This window comes from Megascapheus bottae, chromosome X (assembly GCF_031878675.1).
Source record: "Megascapheus bottae isolate mThoBot1 chromosome X, mThoBot2.hap1, whole genome shotgun sequence".
NCBI classification, from domain to species: Eukaryota; Metazoa; Chordata; class Mammalia; order Rodentia; family Geomyidae; genus Megascapheus; species Megascapheus bottae.
In genome coordinates this window covers 104,144,148-104,164,780 of record NC_143547.1, presented here as the reverse complement: position 1 = coordinate 104,164,780, position 20,633 = coordinate 104,144,148, and the positions used below count along the sequence as shown (strand labels likewise).

Below are 20,633 nucleotides of genomic sequence, written 5' to 3'. Positions count from 1 at the left end.
TGGCTTAGGAAACCTCAAATCTTTAGGGAAAAAAAGGAGAAATGAGAAACAGTGGTGGTGCCTGTGGAAGGCATCAGAATATGAGATTTCCTGGCAGAGCCAATTTCACATTAAAGACAGTTGTCTGCTTGGCACTGAGATACTCAACACCCATGAAGCTGCCACTCTAATTTGTGGTACATTTCCAAGGCCATTCATAATCACTCATTTGTTTAGTCTTTAGGATGGTAAATATTAATATACTTCAGAGTCTTTATGTCAAAGAGTACAGCTGGGAATGTCATCTTAACTTAAAAGGGTTCAAATAGCTTTGAGACACTGAAACCTGCTAGAGAAATGTACTACTCATGTTCTGAGGGCAGGGAGTGTCTGAGCCCACACTAACGACTTCAGTTTATCTTAGTTACTTCTTTTTGTGAGAGACTAGACCTTGAATTCAGGGCCTTGTGCTCTTGCTTGACCTTTTTAAAATATTGCTCCTAGGGCTTGAACTCAGGGCTTTTTTGCTCAAGTCTAGTGCTTTACCACTTGAGTCACAGAGCCACTTCCAGTTTCCTGGTGGTTTATTGGGTAAGCTTCTCATGGATTTCCATGCCTGGCCTGGCTTTGATCCTCAGAACTCAGCCTCCTGAGTCGTTAGGATTACAGGCATGAGGCACTGGTGTCCAACTACTTTAGTTACTTCTTTAAATCCTATCACCAAATATAGTTATATTCTGTGGCACCAAGATTTAGGACTTTGCCATATGAATGTGGGAGCCTAGGTTCTGACAAGCAAGACCTCATTAAATGTGTGCAGAATATTATACAGGGATTTCCCTGTTGCCCTAGAATTAATTAGGTACTAATTGTGAGATGCTCTGTGACTAAGTTATGTGCCCCTGAGATCAGCCTTGGTTCTAACATTGGACTTGTTCTTGAACTGAACAGCTATGTACTGTGTGATAAGTCTAGGGAAAGCACTTGATAAACAGTTATTCTGGTCTTGAAGATTAAGGAGCATCCTAAAGTTTAGTGTCTAGCTGTTGGGTTCCTTTGGACTTTTATTATTGGTTTCCCTATCTAAGACGCCATTCCCTTCTCATACCTCTCTATATATCCCCTTACTCAGGGTGGAGCCATCTCTTTTTCTCTTGGCTATGGCCCTGGGCACCGTGAATGGATCTGAGTCAAAGGGAACTATCCATTCCCTGGGGCTTGGGCCTCCTGAGTTCCTGCTCCTGCCCTGCAGCTACAGCCCTCTTGTTCAACTGGCAGTCTAGGAAATCCCAGCGTTCCCTAGCAACAAGACCCATGTAGAAGTGTTGCTAGGGAAACCCAGGGATTTCCATAGTTACTGAGAGCACAGGAGCATCTCTACTCCCGAAGCTGAACAAATCTGGTGTCAGCAGAAGAGGGGGAAGGGAGCTGCTCAGTACTACAGGGGAGTGGGGGGGGGGCTTTCCTGCGCTGGCTGACTTTGAACCGCAATACTCAGATCTCAGCATCCTGAGGAGCTAGGCTTATAAGCCTGATCCACTAGCACCCTGTGTAATAGGAATCTCTTCAAGGGGAAATTTTCAAATTATCTCCTATTTTACTATCTTTGAATTCAGTTGTTGAGTTGCTAGGAGCTTTTCTGTACTACTTGTATTCTACATTGAGTTCTGAGTATCTGCTTAGATATGTCAGTCAACTGAGAGGAAAGAATATGGACAGCAATAAATGTAATTAACAATTCAAACACCAATGAGGAATTTAAATGAAGTAAATTTAAACATTTATTTCTCTAATTAGGTTATCAAGGAAAGTTATCAGGAGACTTATTAGGATACACTGGGATTTAAAATTTTCAGTTAGTTAAAAATGTCAGTCTTATCTGGTCCCTTTTCATGCAGACACACAGATACACAGACACACACAGTTAGAAAAACCTAGTCTTTTTCCTTTTATCCTATGGGATAAAATATCAAGGGAGAAATCTTCGGTGTTCAGTTCTTCTGTCTTCAGTGCTGGGGTCTAAAGTAGTGCTTGTCCCCCACGTCTGGGTCACTGTGGATCTGTCCCTGTAACTTCATACCCCCAGGGTTCATCTCCCTCCCTTACCACATATGCATCTCTTTCCTTCCCCTCCTTCCTTTCCAAGCCATCACAAAGCACATACATAGTCATCTTGTAAGAGTTCAGTACCAATTGCTGTTCAACTTCCATACATGGTTGACCACTTAATAGGGGGAGGCCTATGGACACTCTCATTCAGATCTGAGGTCTCTGTCCTTGCTGTCACGGGTAATGGGCATCCAGGTCATTGCTGGAGCTTGGTGAATGAATCTTCCTCTGCCTGCCTAGCTTTGGCTCATGGTGATGACCTTCTACATTTTTCTTATGGTAATAATTGATTCCAGCTGTTTACTTCCCTTTCTTAGCTATGACACAAACATTCTGAGTGGTATAGGATGCCTCTTTCTTTGATCTTCCATGACGGATTCTAGGTATCATTGTTGTTGCTTGGTACCTGGAAAGGTAACAGGAGGTCACAGAAAAGCACTGGCTAAGTGGAGAAGGCACCCAGACCATGGGAACAGAGGTTCATGGGAAAGGGTGGTAGCAGCTGAAGAAAGGGCAGGAATTCTGGGAAGGAATGTCAAGGGAAGAAGTGCACCATGGATGGGTCAACTCACCTTACAATTGTTTCTGTGTTCTAAAATAGTCCTAGTCTTCTCCCTCTTCTCTTTCTTGGGTATTTCCAATGTCTGGGGTTGGTGTTGGTTATTTTCTGCTTGTATCTCCCGTTTTATTTAATGCTAGTTAACTGGCTGCCCTGAATGTTCCTCACCACAGAAAAAGTGGCCCGGCCATCAGCCAAGCCCCTCCCCATCCAGCTCCACGCAGGGGTGGGGCTTGGTCTTGACAAAGAAGAGCTGCCCAGACTCCTCTGTGGGGGATGGGAGGCCAAGACATCCAAGACCTGGGGCTTTTCTCCATCATTTCCAAAGACCTGCCGTCCCTCTCCTTTCCATCTCTCCATATCAGTTCTGTTGGGTGACATGGTGGGGAGGGGGTGTTCTTCTCTGCATGTTTCCCGTGGACACTCCATCCCTTGGCACATTCCATTCTCTCCACTCTCCACCATTGCCCAGGCTGCACACATTTCACCTGCATGGATCCATCCATGGTCATATGACCCTATTTAAGTCTCTGTGGAGGAAGGTGATAATCCCACTTGACTCTGATAAATCTCTTTCAGGTCAACACTCACCTCTTGGTGACCACCAGGAACTTTTCCATCTCCTCTCTCTTTGCCCAGGGTCCACAGAGGTCCTTTTGGTTTCCTTTTCCAGGCTAAAACCCACTGTCCTAGGCTGTCAAATCTCGGTGAATAGACGGGTGTGTTCCTGTGGTGGCTTTAATCTTCTTAACAATCCTCAATGCTGCCTTGCTGGCTTGGCTTTTATCAGTTCAGGGAAAGGAGGCAGACACTTATTTGCTGTTATTGTGCTATAGGAAAGTTCAACATAAGAGTGAGGCGAGGGCTGAGAGGGTGGCCTGGTGGTAGAGTGCTTGCCTAGCATACTTCAAGACCTGAATTGGATTGTATGGAATCACATTCACAGAAAATCCAGAAGTGGTGCTGTGGCTCAAGTGGAAGAGTGCTAGCCTTGAGCAAAAAGTGTATAATGACAGTGCCCAGGCCCTGAGTTCAAGCCCCAGGACTGGCATAAAAAAGTAATCATGGCTTGGGAAGCAGTTATAAACAATGAATTTAAAGTACCTATAGGAAGTTTGAAATGCTTAGGAATGTATCTGACAAAACACATGGCTGATCTGTTCGCTGAAAACCATAAAATGTTTGAAGATACACATTATTAGAGACTGAAATGTATGGTATGAAGATACATATCTTGAACACGAGTTGGAAAACTTTGTTTTTAAGGTATTACTTTTCATCGTGTTCATTAAGAATTTTTATGAAATCCCAATTGTAAGTCCAAAAAGATTTTTAGTAGAAACAGATTGTTAAAACACCCTGTCAATTTTGAAGTGTGAATAAGTCCTACATACCTGAAAAGAGCTATGAAAACAATAAAGGTGGAAAAGTTAAACTACTTAATTTTGAGACTTCTATTGAAGTTAGAATAATCATTATAGCATGCTAGTGACATAACTATAGAGTATAAAAATAGACTCACTGCCATATACATTTAGAGAAAACTTATTCTCAAAACGGTGTAAGCAAAGATTACAGGAAAAGGAAAAATTATGTTTTTTCAACAACTGCCTTTGAAATAGATTCATAGACAAAAAAATTCAATCCCGGCCTTAAGACTTAGGGAGCTAAATGTATGTCATTTCCTAGAAGAAAATATGTTACATTTTGTTAGTCAATAATTCCTTTGATATAGCAAGAGTCTAGTCAATTAATTAAAAAAAAATCAGCTTCTCCTTAGAGCCAGGCTTGAAGTAGGCATTTCTGTGCTACCTGGAACACGGACAGAAAACAAATGGAAGAGAAGAGGGTTTGGGGATTCCTGCCCTGGCAGAGTCACAATACAGAGCACCATGGGAGACTGGAGTGTCATGATTGCCTGGGTTTCCGAGAACCAGAACGGCTCCTGTTATCATGTTCTCGTGCATTTCTTTGGAAAGAACTTGACCTTGGAAGCTTCCACTGTTGAGGATTACTAGCTCAGGATTGAAGGTGCTTCCACAGAGCATCCAGAGTTCTCATGGTGTGTTTCTGGTGGGCCAGGCCCTACAACCTGCCAGCCCTTCTTGGACCTCTTGATGCTCTCGTAAGGCAAGTAGGGCCATGGGTGCCAGTCCATGTGGGCTACAGAACTGCTACCACCAGGCAGCACTTCCAGCAGAGCCCCAATGAGCTTGGAGCTTGCAGTACCCCGGATCCTGTCTGTGCCAATACACCATCTTCATTTACCACTGAAAGACGCTACATGCTTGGCATCAGCATGGAATCCTTCCTCTGCCAAGCCGCCCTTCCGTCCCTGGGTCCACGTGGAGGGGATGTCCAGCTGCCTATGCCAGTGCCCACTCAGGACAGCACCCTTAGGAGTCAACCCACTGGCCAATCGCGATGTTGCTGTGGGCCCTCTTGGGTCTAAGCCACGCAGGCCCCGCCAAACTTGTGTTGGTGCCCAGCCTGATGCCCATGAGATAAAACCCTCTTGAAAACTCTTCAGTGCAACAGTTTTTCCAGCATTTGGAGTATTTAATTTTAAGCCTATGTGACTTGGGCTCAAGAAAGGCCCTGCGTCCTTCCTCCCCTATTCCTCTAGAGGCCACTGTCCCTCTGCTTACTCTGCACCCTCCCTTGGGAACCTTGCTTGGCTTGGGTCCCCTGGGCCACCATCCCCTCCCTCTGGGGCTGGAGTCTAATAGCACCTGAGGGGTCTCCAGCCAGTGTCAGTGTCAGGTGTGGGTTTAGGGGTCTGGGCAGACAGCCCTTCATAGGTGCCCGTTAAATGGCAGGTGCATTACCCTTTGGGAAAACAAAAACAAATTCAGCGATCATCTAACTTAGAATCTTATGTTCTTGTTATTTGAAGAGACTGAAGACAATATGCCGCGATAAAATAGTTGAAATTATATATTTGGTAAAGGTCTTATGTCACAATAAAAGCCTCACAAAACACAGTAAGGATAAGCTGAAGCCAATTAAAATGGACAGAATATCTGAGCCTTTTTCCAGAAACTGATGGTAAATATTCACATGAATAAGAGCTCACTACTCAATTCAGAAATGAAGATCAAAACTACACTTGAGAAACAACAGCTCCCATTTTAGGAAAACTGCCAAGTTTTGGTATGGATTTGGAGTACTAGAATTTTTGTAAGTACTTAGAGCATAAAATATTGCAACTACTTTTCAAAACAGTTTGATTGTTTTTGAGACAGACTCCTAGTGTAAGCCATGCTGACATCACACTTGCCGTGTAGGCCACCCTGACTTTTATCTTTCAGCTTTCCTGCTTCTGTTTCCTGACTGCTGGGATTACAGGTATGTAATCCCATTAGACCTGGTAAGTTTAGAAGTTCCTAAAACGAGGAAACATGACTTTACTATGTGAGGCAAAAATCCCATCCTTAACTCACATTTTAAATGCAAAAGAATTAATGGCAAGCTGAGCACTGTTGGCTTAGGCTTGTAATCCTAGTGGCCCGGCATGCTGAGATATGAGGATCCCGATTTGAAGCCAGCACAGGTGGGAAAGCCCATGAGACCTTTTTGTCCAATTGACCACCAGAAAACAGGAAGTTAGTGCTGTGGCTCAAGTGGTAGAGCTCTAGACTCAATTGAGAAAGAGCTCAGGGACAGTGCCTAGGGCCCGAGCTCAAGCTCAATGAACCCCCCCCCACCAAAAAATAATGGTAAAAGAAGACAGATTTAGTAGTTGTGTTGTGACAACTTGGTACAGGAATTATAAAGGGCTGAGAGGAAATTACTGGGTATGATGGATCTGTTCTCTGTTTTATTGTAATGGTTTCCCCTGAGTATAGATGTGTTGTAGCTTATGACATTTATATGTCAAATATACCTCAGTGGAACGTTAAAAATTGTTCTCTGTAAGAATATACACTGTTGAATAGAAAAAAATGGGAAGATTTTAAACACTGGAATTACTTAGAAATACTGCACTATAGTCTTGATAATGATCATGATTTTAAATTTAGTTTATTACTGTTTAAAAATCTCACTTCTGCCTCCAGAAAGACAATCCTTCCTTCCTTCCCTCCCTCCATCCCTCCCTTTCTTCTTCCTTCTCTCCCTCCTTCCATTCCTTATTTCCTTCTTTCTCTTTCCCTTCATCTCTTTCTTTTTTTGTGCTGCTCCTAAACTTGAACTCAGGGCCTGGGTGCTATCCCTAAGCTTTGTTGCTCAAAGCTAGTGCTGTACCACTTGGGATACAAGTCCACATCTGGTTCTATTGGTAGTTAATTAGCTATAAGGGATTCATGGGTCTTCTTGTGTGGGCCTGCTTTGTACTATGATGCTTAGATCTCATCCTCCTGAGTAGCTGGGATTATAGACACGAGCCACCAGTGCCAGGCTAGAGAAGTACTTTCTCATATTCTTCCTGCTATGTACAATTAAATAGGCTGTCCACTGGATACAAAACAAGCATGAAAACACTCTGAACAATATGAAAAATAAGGCAGAATATCTAGTGAGAAGAAATGACATGGTGGTAGGTTTCCTGGTTTCTGTTTTGTCTCATATTCCCTAGAATAGACTAATAGGCACAGATAAAAAGTCACAGCAAAAACCCTGCTCTTTATCTAAAGGACCAGAATAGGTTCTGTAAGGTAGAACACCTTTAGAAAATAATTGCTACTTTCTAGCCAAATACCACAGCAAAATATGAGTCTTCTCCAGGCAGTAAAGGCCAAGGAACGAGTTTAGGTTGTTACTTCATTTGGCAATATAAAGGCATTTGAACCCCACCTCATTATTTGTCATCAAGTTGGGGATCTGGAAACGTCATCACTAAAAGGGAGAAAATTCTTGATATGTATGGCAATTTACGTGGGCCTCAAGGGCATTGTACTGAGTGAAAAATTCCAATCTCAAAAGATCTTAGGCTAGCCAGGAGCATGGACTAGTGGTAGAGTGCTTGCCTAGCATGCATGAAGACCTGGGTTCAGTTTCTTGCTACCCCATACATAGAAAAAGCCAGAAGTGGTGCTGTTGCTCAAAAGGTAGAGCTCTAGCCTTGAAAATGCCCAAGGACAGTGCTCAGGCCCTGAATTCAAGACCCAGGACTGGGGAAAAAGATCTTAAGCTATATAATCTATATGTTGAATCTTTTTTTTTTTTTTGCCATGGGCTTAAACTCTCTTCTTGGGCCCTGTTCTTGAGCTCTTCATATCAAGGCTAGTGCTCTACCACTTGAGCCACAGTGCCACTTCCTGTTTTCTGATGGTTAACTGGAGATAAGACTTTCATAGACTTTCCTGCCTGGACTGGCTTTGAATGGCAATCCTTAGATCTCAGCCTCCTGAATAGCTAGGATTACAAGGTGAGCCACTAGCGCCTGGCTAAAGGATTTTTTTTGCAGTTCTGGGGCTTGAGCTCAGGGCCTGGGCACTGTCCTTGGGCTTTCTTAAGGCTAGAGATCTACCACTTGAGCCACAGCACCACTTTCGGCTTTTTCTATGTATGAGGTACCAAGGAATAGAACCTGAGGCTTTGTGCATGCTAGGCAAGCATTCTACCACTAGGCCACACTCCTGGCTCCATGTTAAATACTTTTAAAATAAAGGTATCTCTGGGCATTAATGGCGGATGCCTGTAATCCGAGAGACTCAGGAGGCTGAGATCTGAAGATCATCGTTTGAAGCTAGCCCTGGCAGAAAAGTCACTGAGACTCTAATCATAAATAAACTACAAGAAAATTGGAAGTAGAGTTGTGGCTCACGTAGTAGACACACTTGCCTTGAGCAAATAAAGCTAATGGACACTGTCCACGCTCTGAGTTCAAACCCGACAATTGTACCCCCAACTAACTGCAATGCTATTTTAATGCTCTGGACTCTGGTACTACCACTGCAAGGGAAAGATTACACAGCCAGTGGCTTCTGGGCCTCATTACATAGGACACTCACTCATCTCTTAAGGGATGATGACAATAAATAACCTAGTTTTTTTTTTTTACTGTGTTCAATCTCACTAGGAAAAGAATACAGGTTCCCCTTACCCCCCAAAGTTGTCCCTGGGCAGAGGTTCCTTTCAACTTTATTCATACGCCAGAAACTGCTCAGGGAAGTTTGTAACGCTTTCAGGCCCAAGTCACAATATCCCAGCCATTCTATTGCTAGAAATTATTAACCATTTTATTATTTTTCAAGTTTTTATTAGAAAATTTTTTATACACACTCAAATGGTAAAGCAAACTGAGGTTTACACACATTTAAAATTTACATAAGACAGGTACCTTTCTTTCACCCCTGTAATCCTATCTACTCAGGTGCTGAGATCTAAGGATTGTGTGTGGTTTTAAGGAAAGTCTGTGAAATTATCACTATCATAGTGCCGGAAGTGGAGTTGTTGCTGAAGTGGTAGAAAAACAAGCTCAGGCAGGCACGGCATCCAGGTCCTGAGTTCAAGAGCCAGGACTGGCACACACACACACACTATATATATGTATATATATACACATATATATGTATATATATATATATTTTTACAAAACAACATTATCTAGTAAAAAGGTAAAAGTCCTTGAGATTCCTACTTCCAATAAAAAGCTAACAGTGGAGCTGTGCCTCAAGTGGCAGAGAACTATCCTTGAGGAGATAAGCTCTGGGATAGTATCTAGGTGAGTTCACCCTCCAAGACTGGTACAATAGCACATACACACACAGAAACTTTGCAGATCAACAGTCTTTAGTAAAAGGATATAACTCTCAGCAATTAACCACCTAAAATGGAGCTGTGGCTCACGTGGTAGAGTGCTTGCCTTGAGCAAAAGAAGCTCAGGAATAGCACCCAGGTCAAGTTTCAAGCCCCGGGATTTATACACAAACACACAACAATATTTAGAAAAAGGGAATAAAAAACTGAGTTCTTGATTTCTTATTTTTACCTCTATTTCCTAGTCTCACATATTTTACTGAGTTTTTTTTTACATTGCTAAAGAAATTCCTATTAATACTACATTATGTGGTTCCAGACCACACAGTAACTTGGAAAGTTTCCTGTTTGTTTCACAAAAACAGCATAAGATTTACTACTACTAGACAGAAATCAAGGCATTATCAAAACCAAAGCAGAAACTTAGATTCTTAAGTGACTAAAGACTTCAATGAAAAGAAGAAACACAGCAAAAATACCCAAAAGAAGGTAAAGTCACACTTATTAAATGAAAGGAGATAAAGCTGTTAGTAACCCTATTTTCCCTAGCGCCATATATTCTGTCCACCACTGCAAAGAAAGATGACCATCTTCAAATAGGGAATATCTGCCTGAGAACTTCACTGAGCATACAACAAGTTGTGTATTGGCCATATCAGTAGCATCATTTGGAAGGCGAAGGGAGGAGTAAGTGAGAATTGTCAGTGTATATCAGAATGTAGGCAATTCTGACCTAGATTCTCTCTTCTTCTTCTCTCAGTGCTTCTTCATATAGGGCTGGGTAGGACTTGGGATCAGTTCCGCTGATCCTGGAAAAGAATATAAGGACTTGCATCTTGCTGGTTTCTAAGTAGGCCCGTGGACCCCACAGGAACTCGAAGCAAATAGGATTACTGTTGGGTACCTGCCGGTACTCCAGGTACTGCTCCTGCACGAATTCTTCACCGATGAGAATTCTGGGATTCCCACAGATAAAGTGCTCCCCATCATTCATCCCCATCATAGCCATATATTCCCAGAATTCCTCTTCAGGTACATGGTTGCCCTCCATAAAGATGATGCCCAGAATCATGATGAGGAGGCCCGTCTTAGGCACTCCCTGCACATCAGTCTGTAGCCCATCATATGTGATCCCCAGAGAAGTGACAAGGACATAGGTGTCAGTAAAGGGTGCCAGTTCTTTCATGTCGATGCCAAAGACCAGCTGCAAACACTTTAGAGCACTTCGGAAGATCACAGGGAAATAATCTCGGTAACGTCTGATGATCCGATTCATGATTTCAGCCTTGGTAGTAGACCTGCTCATTTGATACTTGAAGAGCAGGAATTGTACCAAGTTAACTACCTTGGCATTTAATCCATCTCTCAACAATGCCTCAGGGTCTGCTAGGTTACCATGGGGGCATCTGGAGCCTTGATCAAATTGGCTCCATACAGGGGAGACCAGGGCATTGGGAGGAGAGGAGGCTCTTGGAGGACTCTGGGGACCAGTTGGTACCCCAGGAGCAGGTACCTCCCTTGGACTTTCTGTGATCACAGCAGAGCTGCTGGAAGAGGCAGCAGCCACTTCCTCCTCCTCAGCCATGGGGACTGTGGACTCACCCACCAGGCCCTGCAGCGCCTCTCTCCGGCCCTGAGGGTCTTCCTCAGTCTCTCTCGGCTGGCCCTTCTGACTATGAGGCATCATGGCTGTCTTTGGGAACAGCACGCAAGAACTTGTTGATGACTTCTAGACCTGGAGAGAGAGGGAGCATGTGAGTAGACTCAGCCTAGAACCCCACCCTTGGTCTTCTATCCAGTGCCTATTACTGCTGCTTCCTTTGGGGGTGCCCAGGCTCCTGGCTTCCTGGTGGTCTGTTCTCTGAGAGCCTGAGGAAGGAATGACACGGCTCCTTATGGGTCTGTGGTTCACAGTTTGAAGTTCTGAGGCACCAATGTGGGTATTTCTTGTCTTTTGGGATAGTTGGAGACATGGGTACATATTTGGAGTGTACACCTCACCTTGGCTTATTTTTTGGTCGTTTGTGAGGGTTGAACTCTGGGCTCGGGCGCTGTCCCTAAGCTCTTTAGATCAAGGCTACCCCTTCAGCCTATAGCACCACTTCCAGTTTTCTGGTGGTTAACTGGAGGTAAGAGTCTCATGGACTTTAGTGCCCGGGCTGCTTCTGAACCAAGATCCTCAGATCTCAGCCTCCAGAGTAGCTAGGATTACAGGCGTGAGCCACTGCGCCCACCATGGCTTTTTTTTTGACAAGTCTTGGGCTTGAGCTCAGGGCCTGAGACTGTCCTTGGACTTTCTCAAGGTTAGAGCTCTACCACTTGAGCCTCAGCACCATTTCTGGCTTTTTTCTATGTATGTGGTACCGAGGAATCAAACCTGGGTCTTCATGCATTCTAGGCAAGCACTCTTATCACTAGGCAAAACTCCCAGCCCCACCTTGGCTTTTTTTAATTTTGTTGTCAAGGTGTTGTACATAAGAGGGGTTACAGTTACACATGTAAGGTGGTGAGAATATTTCTTGTTGAACATTGTAGTCCCTTCCATTTTTTTATCCCATTTTCCCTCCCCCTTCAGTTCCCCCAAGTCATAAAGTTCATTTCCCACGGTGTTGTGAGTGTCCCTGTTGCACTGGTGTGTCCTTTGTCCTTTGTCTCACTATTTTGTGGTTCCCCTTCCCTTTCCTAATTCAAATAAATGTATATACAGTACACAGATAAGTGCCAAAATCAAGTACAGCGACAACAGGGATAAAACAGAGGAGACAAAACAAAACAAAACAAAACAAAAAAAACCAAAAGAAATACTTTCAAAATTACATTAAACAACAACCAAGAAGGAAAATGTCTTGCATCCATATCTTGGAGTTCATTTGCTTTAGCGTCATCCTATATGGTTATATGTACACAGCTATTTAGCTATTGTGATCCTCTGCTAGGACTATCGTAGACATGGACTAATTATTACCAATGAAGGAAACCATGGAGTCGATGTTTTTACTGCCCGGGTGTCATCTCTATGGCCTAAGGACATTGCCTCATACCTTACTCTCAACATCTGGATTCTAGAGGTACTAAAGTAGGCACTGAGAATCCTTTTCCTCCCTGTCTCCCTCCCTCCCTCTCTCTTTCAAGTTGCAGTTTGTAAGGTCAATATCAGGCTTTCAGCTGTACACAAAGGATGGATTGGACTCTATGTGATCCCCTTTGTGCTTACTTTGTTTCTCAACTCTCTGCTGAAAAGGTTTACGTACCACCCTTCTGATAGCTTGAGGCAACCTCTCAGAATAGGGGTGTATCTCCTTCAGATGGAATAAAATGGCAGTGAGGGTCTTCACAGCTGGCCACATGTACCCAGGGTTGGCAGCCATAGATGTTCAAATTTTATTTGTGGTATGGAGGTAGAAGATCTGCTTGTTTTTTTATCTTGGATAATGGTAGGGTCTTGTGCTCCACCTATGATGACCTTAGGCCACTTTATTTCAGTCAAACCTGTGTGTGTGTGTGTGTGTGTGTGTGTGTGTGTGTGTGTGTGTGTGTGTGTGTTCAATGCTGGAAGAAAGACAATGTACCTATACTAGCCCCTACATTGTTTAATAGTTGATGTAAGGGTAAGTTGGTGTTGGTATATTCTGTGCTTAGGAGATCCTGACATAACTGTCTGTTGACCAGTATGGTTCCTTGTCCTGTTCTGATGGCTATTTTCACTGCAAAATCTCAACCTTCCTGAGACTTAGAAAACAAATGAAGCTATTACTTATATGATGACTCTGGCCTGACGTTTCCAAGGCTGGAGAAGTGGCAGATTTCAGGGACTCTTGTGTCTGGAATGTATGGAATGTCCTTTAGTTGTTCATGTTTGCTTCTCAGCAGTCCTGGGTCCTTTTCCTCTACTAATCTTCTTATCCACCTTGTAGGCCAAGGCCCCTGTCTCAATGACTCCCACTCCAATCCTGAATAGGATGCCAGAGCAGTATCTTTTTCCCAAGGTCTTGGCTCAAGCTATCCAGGGCTGACAGAAGGGGCAGGTTTCTAATGTCTAGGATTAGAGCTCTGTCTTTGGACTTTCTCAAGGCTAGAGCTCTAGCCCTTCAGCATCAGCACCCCTTCCACCGTTTTTTTTCTGTATATGGTACTGAGGAATTGAACCTTTGTATTTGTGCATGCTAGGCAAGCACTGTACCAGTAGGCCAAACTTGTGGCCCTGCCTTCCTATTTTAGAGTGCAGAGGTGTAAGCAAAATCCAGCTTTGTTTGATCGCAGGGTCAGGGCTGGAACCTGTGTATCTGGGCCCCTCAGGCCTACCTAATGTTTAATCACTGACCAAACAGGATGTTTTCCCAATGCTATGGTGTCGATATTTCTGCTAGTCTTCAACCTCCCGCAGACATACATGCAGAATTCATCCATCGTCAATCTTGTCACCCAGCCTGGACCCTTCCTGGATTGTTCTTTTTTCTCCTAATCTAGGACTGATCCTGTCTGTCCGAGCCTCACTTGTTTACTAAATAATTCCCAATGAGGAAATTAGGGCATCTAATTGGTGATACTGCCCATCTGGTCAGTATGCCTGAGCTACCCAGGGCAGAGAGCATAGTTATTGTAGGATTGTAAGGGTCCTTCCTTGTTTTTTGAGATTGTTGTGTTGATGGGAATGTGCATTCATAACCCAACATTGTCACCATGGGTTACTGACTTCGTTCCTTTTGGTCCATTATCAGAACCTATTTTTGGAAATGTATACCCTGGAACAATTCTCAAAAAAAAAACAAACAGAAAAAACTCATTCTCCCCACCTTTCCTACCTGCAAGCGAACACTGGTCCAGGTGACATTTGGAGCTGGGAGAACATCTCTATTAGACTCTAAAGTCCCTATGTTTTTTGTGGCTTTGTATGTCTGAATGTGTTTGTTTGGGAATTGATGGTCCCTTTGTTAGTAATAATTCTTGTGTGATGTAATTTGTTGTTGTTTTGGTTCACTTTTTCTTATTTTGTGTGGTTAATGTTTTGTAATACTCTCAGTGATACTAAGGAGAGGCTGGAATGTGTCCTTTCTCAAGGACAGTGCCAGGTTGTTACTGTCATGGTGTCTATAGGTAGAAGGAGATAGGTGGTAAGTTGTGAGGGCAGTTGCTTGGGTGTATGTATGTGTGTATCTCTGTGTGAAGAAGTGAGAATTCGTGTATAGGTAGATTATTTGTGGGTACAATTTCGTTTGTAAATGCTTCACATAATGCATAACTGTACACAGATTTCATATATATATGTACAGACAGATATGTATATACATTCTTCAGAACCTGTGCATTTCATATGGTTTAGATGTATGTGTATTTGAAGGGAAATTACCATGTATGACTGTGTTTTGTTGAAGATGAAATATAGTGTTCAGGCGTGGAATTAAGTGAGGAGAGAGAGAGAGAGAGAGAGAGAGAGAGAGAGAGAGAGAGAGAGAGAGAGAGAGAGAGAGAGAGAGAGACAGAGAGAGACATTGAGAGATATAGATAGAGAGACAGACAGATAGACAGAGACAGACATTGAGGGAGATTGAGAGAGAGAGAGAGACAGAGAGATAGAGACCGAGACAGAGAGAGAGAGACCGAAAGAGACAGTGAGAGAGAGAGATAGAGGGAGACATCGAGGGAGACCGAGAGAGAGAGAGGGAGAGAGAGAGACAGAGAGAGAGACAGCCAGAGACAGAGACAGAGAGAGAGATGAGGTAGAGAGAGAGATAGAGAAGAAGGAGGAGGAGGAGGAGGAGGAGGAGAGGAGAGAGGGCGGGAGAGTAGAGTCAGAAAAAAACTTAGAAAACAGCCATGAAAACCAAAGAAGCAAATCCAAAAAATAAGACAAAAAAATCAAAGAAAGAAGGAAACAGTCCTGACATTGTCCCCCTTCCATGAGACTTCATATAAAGAACACCGCAGAGAGTACCAGGCATTTCAAGTGTGTGTATTACAGTGTAAGGCTATTGGTGCTAACGTTCTGTAAGGGGGGGAAGGGTTATATGTAATATACTCACAAAGTGTGTATGTTGTGTTGCAGTGAAAAGGAGGTGGTTGAAATTTAGGGGACCCTGTCTACATGGCAAGAGGAGTTTTCTATCTATCCTCAGGTGTAATCCAGAAGTTTTACAGGAGGCGGGTCAAATAGTTCGGCAGAACTCACCGTTCGTCGTTTCCAGAAGTCGTCCGAGCGGGTGGGGGAGGGGCAGGTGTCGGGTTGACTAGAAGCTTCTTTCTTCTGTAGGGCTAAAAACAGAGGCACAGTAGCATAATTTCAACTTCTGTGAGGTGAAGGGGCTTCTAAAATGATTTTTTGCCCGTTTAATACCAAAAAAGCTTCCTGTATCCCCTCTAAGGGGTTTGTTCTCCGCGTCCTGGGGTGTAGGCAAATGGAGTCTCCATTTGTCTCTGGGTAACGTTACTGTGGTACCTCAGGGCTTCCGGTAGCCTTGAACTGGTAACAGTACTAGTTAGCAAGTCAAACTTCACACACTTCCCCACGAAAGAAGAAAAGAGAGAAAATGCGGAGCCGCAAGTTATTACCTCTCCACAGTTCGGGGGTTCCGAGTGACTGAAGCAACTTCCTGTGCTGGACGGAAGTCGCCCACGCTAGCCACATGACACGTGACACGTAAGGAAATTCGGTCAGCCTTCTTCCGCTTCCCGCAACATCTTCCACTTCGTTCTTGGAAAAGCCTGGTCGTCTCCTGTATGAACTGGACCTTATTCCTTTTGAGGAACTCCAACTGGCCAGGAGTTTGGCCTAGTGGTAGAGTGCTTGCCTAGCATGCACGAAGACCCGGGTTCAATTCCTCAGTACCACATACATAGAAAAAAGCCAGAAGTGGTGCTGAGACTCAAGTGGTAGAGCTCTAGCCTTGAGAAAGTCCAAGGACAGTGCTCAGGCCCTGAGCTCAAGCCCAGGACTGGCAAAAAAAAAAAAAGAACTCCAACAATCTCTTGGGACTCTAGGTCTCCTCTACCACATAAACTGTCTCACTTCTTTCTTCTTCAACACCCACTTGGCCCCACATAACCCTGGCTTTACCTACTTTTCCACCAGAATCGCTCTATTTCTCTTTCGCCAGTACACAGCCTTGAACTCAAGGTCTAGCCATCACCCTTTAGCCCTTTCTCTCAACTCTAGCACTCCACAACTGGAACCACAATTCCACTTACAGCTTTTTGGATTTTTTTACGTAGTTAATTAGACATGAATCTCTTCAACTTTCCTTTTTGGACCATCTTTAGACTATAATACTCACACTTCCACATTCGGAGTAGCTAGCATGACACATATAAGCCACCGCACATACCTGCTAATATTTTTTTAAAAATAGTATCAATTAATTACACAAAGGCATTTAATTGCAACAACTCCATGTATGTATGTTTTTAACCTCTGTTTATATTCTATTATTCCCTATAGGATGCACACATGTCAAACATTTTCTTCCATTCTGTACACACTTTTCACAAAATTTTTAGCTTCATATAATCCCATTTGTCAATAATTTTTCCTATTTGCTGACTTTCTACAATTCTGTTCACAAACTTCCTGCCCATACCAAGAAGTTCCACAGCTTTTCCTATTTTTTTCAGTAATACTTGCACAGATGCATCATCTTTTTTATTTTTTTAAAGATAGACTATCATACCCAGCATTTTGGCCTAGTGGTACAGTGCTTCCCTAGAATACACAAAGTCTGTGAAACAATTCCTCACTACCACATACATAGATAAAACATATAAATGCTACTCTGTCTCAAATCATACAACTCTAGCCTTCAGAAAGTCCAAGGACAGTGTTCAGTCCCTAACTTCAAGCCAGGACTGCCATAAATAAATACATAATAAAAAGATACACATATACTTAGCCCATCACAGCCCTACATTCACTTGTGCTTCCCTCTATAGGTCTGATGATGAGTATGTGAAACCATAACAACTTTTTTTTTCTTGACATCACGTTTTTAAGATTTTCTTCACTCTATGCTCTCCTAAAACTATAATCCTCCTGATCTCAACATTCCATAAAGCCACCATGATAGATGTGTACTACTTACCCCAGATATTGGTTGATATTGTAACTTGAGAACTTTTCTTGGGGGTAGTCTCAAACTTTGCATCTCCATATATCTCCTCCTTAGTACCTATGGAGACAGTCTTGTCATGGGCCAGGAATAAAACCTGCTTGCCTATCATATGGCAAGCCCTGAATTTGATTGCTCAGTACCACATACACACAAAAAAGCTCATGTACTACTGTAATTCAACTAATAGACTGCTATCCTTGACAAAGCTCAAGGACATGCCTTGAATTCATGGCTCAAGACTCCACAAAAGAAAAATAAAACCTGTCATTCAGCTATCTAAAAGATGTTTATGGAAAAATATGTAAATATTAAGTATATGAATTAATGAACATGTACATAAAATTAAATATAAATATTATCACATATATGAAGATTCAATACTGTGAACATGTTATTTTCCCATAAATTAATCTACAGGTCGACTTCAATAAAATAAAGTCCAGACTCTTTTATGGGTGAACATGTATATTTCTGTGCTTGACCTAATGGTAACAATTTAAATTGACATGTTCTATGTCAAACACAGCCAAGCACACCTTCTGAAGGTAAGAAAAGATGACAAAGTATTACCTTGAAGAAGACAGAAAAAATTACCTTATTAGATAAAAATTATTAACATAACATAGTAACTAATTCTGCGTCATGGGTGCCATGTCCACAAGGACAGCAATGGAGCCCTTACCCTGTGCATGGACACTTCTATGAACCCTTGAAAAAGGATTCATTCAAAATAGATACAACAATAGAAGAGTGCAGAAACTAGAATCATTTGCACAAACACAGTGAAATAGTTGGCTGTCCTTATGAAAAAAGTGAAATGTATGGAAATCCTTCTGACACTATACAGTAAATGTTCATAAAAATTTCATCCATATTGGAAATTATATAGAATGTCAAAATAAACTTCACATATATATTCTGTGTGTTGTATGTGTGTGTGCATGCGTGCATGCACATGCACTGCTGTTGGTGTGTGAACTCTGGGCCTTGCACTGCCACTTCACTTGCTTGCTCATGCTGGTACTGGAGCCATAAATTTGCTTGTTAATTGAAGATGAAGTTTCTAAAACAGACTTTCTTTTCGGCCTGTGCAGGTTTTGGACTACAATCTACTCTGAAGGTCTCAGCCACCTGAGTAGCTAGGATTACAGACATGAGCCACTAGTACACAGCTCATTGATTTTTATTATGTACACAACCTATAATATGTATCAAGTGGGATAGTGTGGAGGAAGTTTGAAAGAGGCTTGGGAACATTCTCTCGCCCTTGACATTCTGTTCCTGAGGAGCTTTTTGGAAAAACTGAATGAAATAAATTTCACCATGGAAATACCAAGGAGTACCTGGGAAATTCTGCCAGGGCTTAGAAGAAACTGTCCTGTAATAGGAATGGTGCAAGAGAGGCCTTGCTAAGATCCTAGCAGGCTGTGGCACAAGCTCCTTCATCTTGAGGCTCAATAAACCCTTAGGATAGTTATGCAGTCATGCAGACAGCAAGTGACTGTGTAATTGGCAGTCCAGGCCCATCCAAGGGCTCCAAGCTCCATTTGTAATCCTAGGCCACTTTCTGGAGTGGGCTTGTCAGCACAACTGTACACAGCAGAAAGATGATGCAGCATATCACAGCAAGTTCTAGTGGTGGGAAAATGGATGCCCTAGCTGTGATTCCTCCTTCCTCAAGTACATGTGACCTCTGTGGCAAAGGATGCTTTTCGAAGCATGAAGCCTGTCAGGAGGTGAAAGGAAGAGTGTTACCTCATTTATAAACATAACGGAAACAGTAGGACTGTCAAATAGAACTGACCATATCACAAAAAAAGCTTGCTAAACAAGGGCTTCAAATCACAGTGTGGTGACATACAAGGAATATGGGCTCCTTTATGGGGCTCTGTTTGGAAAATGAAGTCTTAAGTTGGGTAGAATTGGGAGGCTGACTCGAATGAGGGAGACCAGCGAGGGCCAGGAAAACAAGGCATGTTACATGGAGCTGCTAAAAAGCTAGAAGCGGGGCGGGGGGGGGGGGGGGAGAAAATGTAACTAACCTACTTTGGCCCCTCAGAAGGAGCTGTGGAGGGACAGTCACTAGCTTAGGGTTCCTCTTGCAAGTCTAAGGTTTTCATGACAACTGCTTGGAGATGTATGGTATGTGTGGGCCACAGACAGGGAAATGTTTCACTGCGACTCTAAAAATGTTTTCAACCCATGCATGACCTTTTCCCATTTCCAGGACTTTCTTGTTTTCTACTCAGTCCATCCACATTGGCAAAGGATATTTACAAATCAATTTGTTCTTTATCAAATGCCTTTTCTGCTCCCTCCACCCCACAAAATGGAAGTGAATGTCCACCTAGTGTTTTGCCACTGTAATGAATTGCTCTGTCTTAACTTGTTTTTGTTTTGTGTCAAAAGGTTATCAATGTGAAAAAGGGGAAAGTGTACTATACAAAATGATATATACATACTATGTGTATGGAACACTTTTGTTCAATAGTAATTGGGAGAACTCTCCTCTGCCTGAATACCAGGTATCTAAATGTCCTGCCATATGAGCAACAGAAGTCAGAGGTTTTGAGGCCAAAATAAGATGCCCCGTGCAGCCCCCCTCCCTTGAACACAGAGGAATTACAATGATCCAAGTGAGGATTTGCTATTATACAACTTTATTTTACTCATTTTGCTATTTACAACACGTTATTTCATTTTATTTTTCAGAAGCCTATTTTTAATGTTTCTTCATATTTTACGTTCTTGATATGAGGACCAGTCAAGGTCTTTTTCATGCAAAATTGTTCTTTAAGAAGGACAGAAATGATACCCATCCATCCTGTGAGGCTTTGCTTCTCTGTACCCTTTGCCGGTTTGGTTTTCCAGAATGCAAATCTTCATCTTACCTGCTTTTTCTTAATTTTCACTGTGTAGGTCTGGAGCTACTGCTGCTGAAGACTCTCGTGTATGATTTTCCCATAGTCCATCTATTTCCACAGTGATATTGACTTGGCTGGCCTTGGAAGACTTCCAATCCAGCCTGATGTCAGCCACTATGGCCAGTTATGCTAAATTCTAGCATCTCAAGGATTACTGACCACTACTGATCTTAAGAATGCATTCTGAAAACTCAGTGGGTGCAAAGTCTCACACGAATAGACATCCAGAGGTGCCTCTGTCCCAATTTTCTTTGTTTATAA

General features: G+C 42.8%; 1 protein-coding gene across 1 annotated transcript; it reads right to left on the bottom strand.

Annotated features, from left to right (window-relative positions):
* Positions 1–9,205: 9,205 nt before the first annotated feature.
* LOC150041703 (melanoma-associated antigen 11-like) lies at positions 9,206–15,920 on the bottom strand. Its single transcript, XM_090325924.1, has 3 exons — positions 15,896–15,920; positions 15,516–15,598; positions 9,206–11,084 (listed from the first exon to the last, which is right to left on the bottom strand). The coding sequence occupies exon 3, from the start codon at positions 11,034–11,036 to the stop codon at positions 10,083–10,085; it is 954 nt and encodes a 317-aa protein (XP_090182050.1). The 5' UTR covers positions 11,037–11,084; positions 15,516–15,598; positions 15,896–15,920; the 3' UTR covers positions 9,206–10,082.
* Between the last annotated feature and the right edge of the window lie 4,713 nt (positions 15,921–20,633).

What these genes read in the sequence shown, in the direction of transcription:
- LOC150041703 (XM_090325924.1), bottom strand. Translation starts at nt 11,036, where the DNA reads ATGATGCCTCATAGTCAGAAGGGCCAGCCGAGAGAGACTGAGGAAGAC.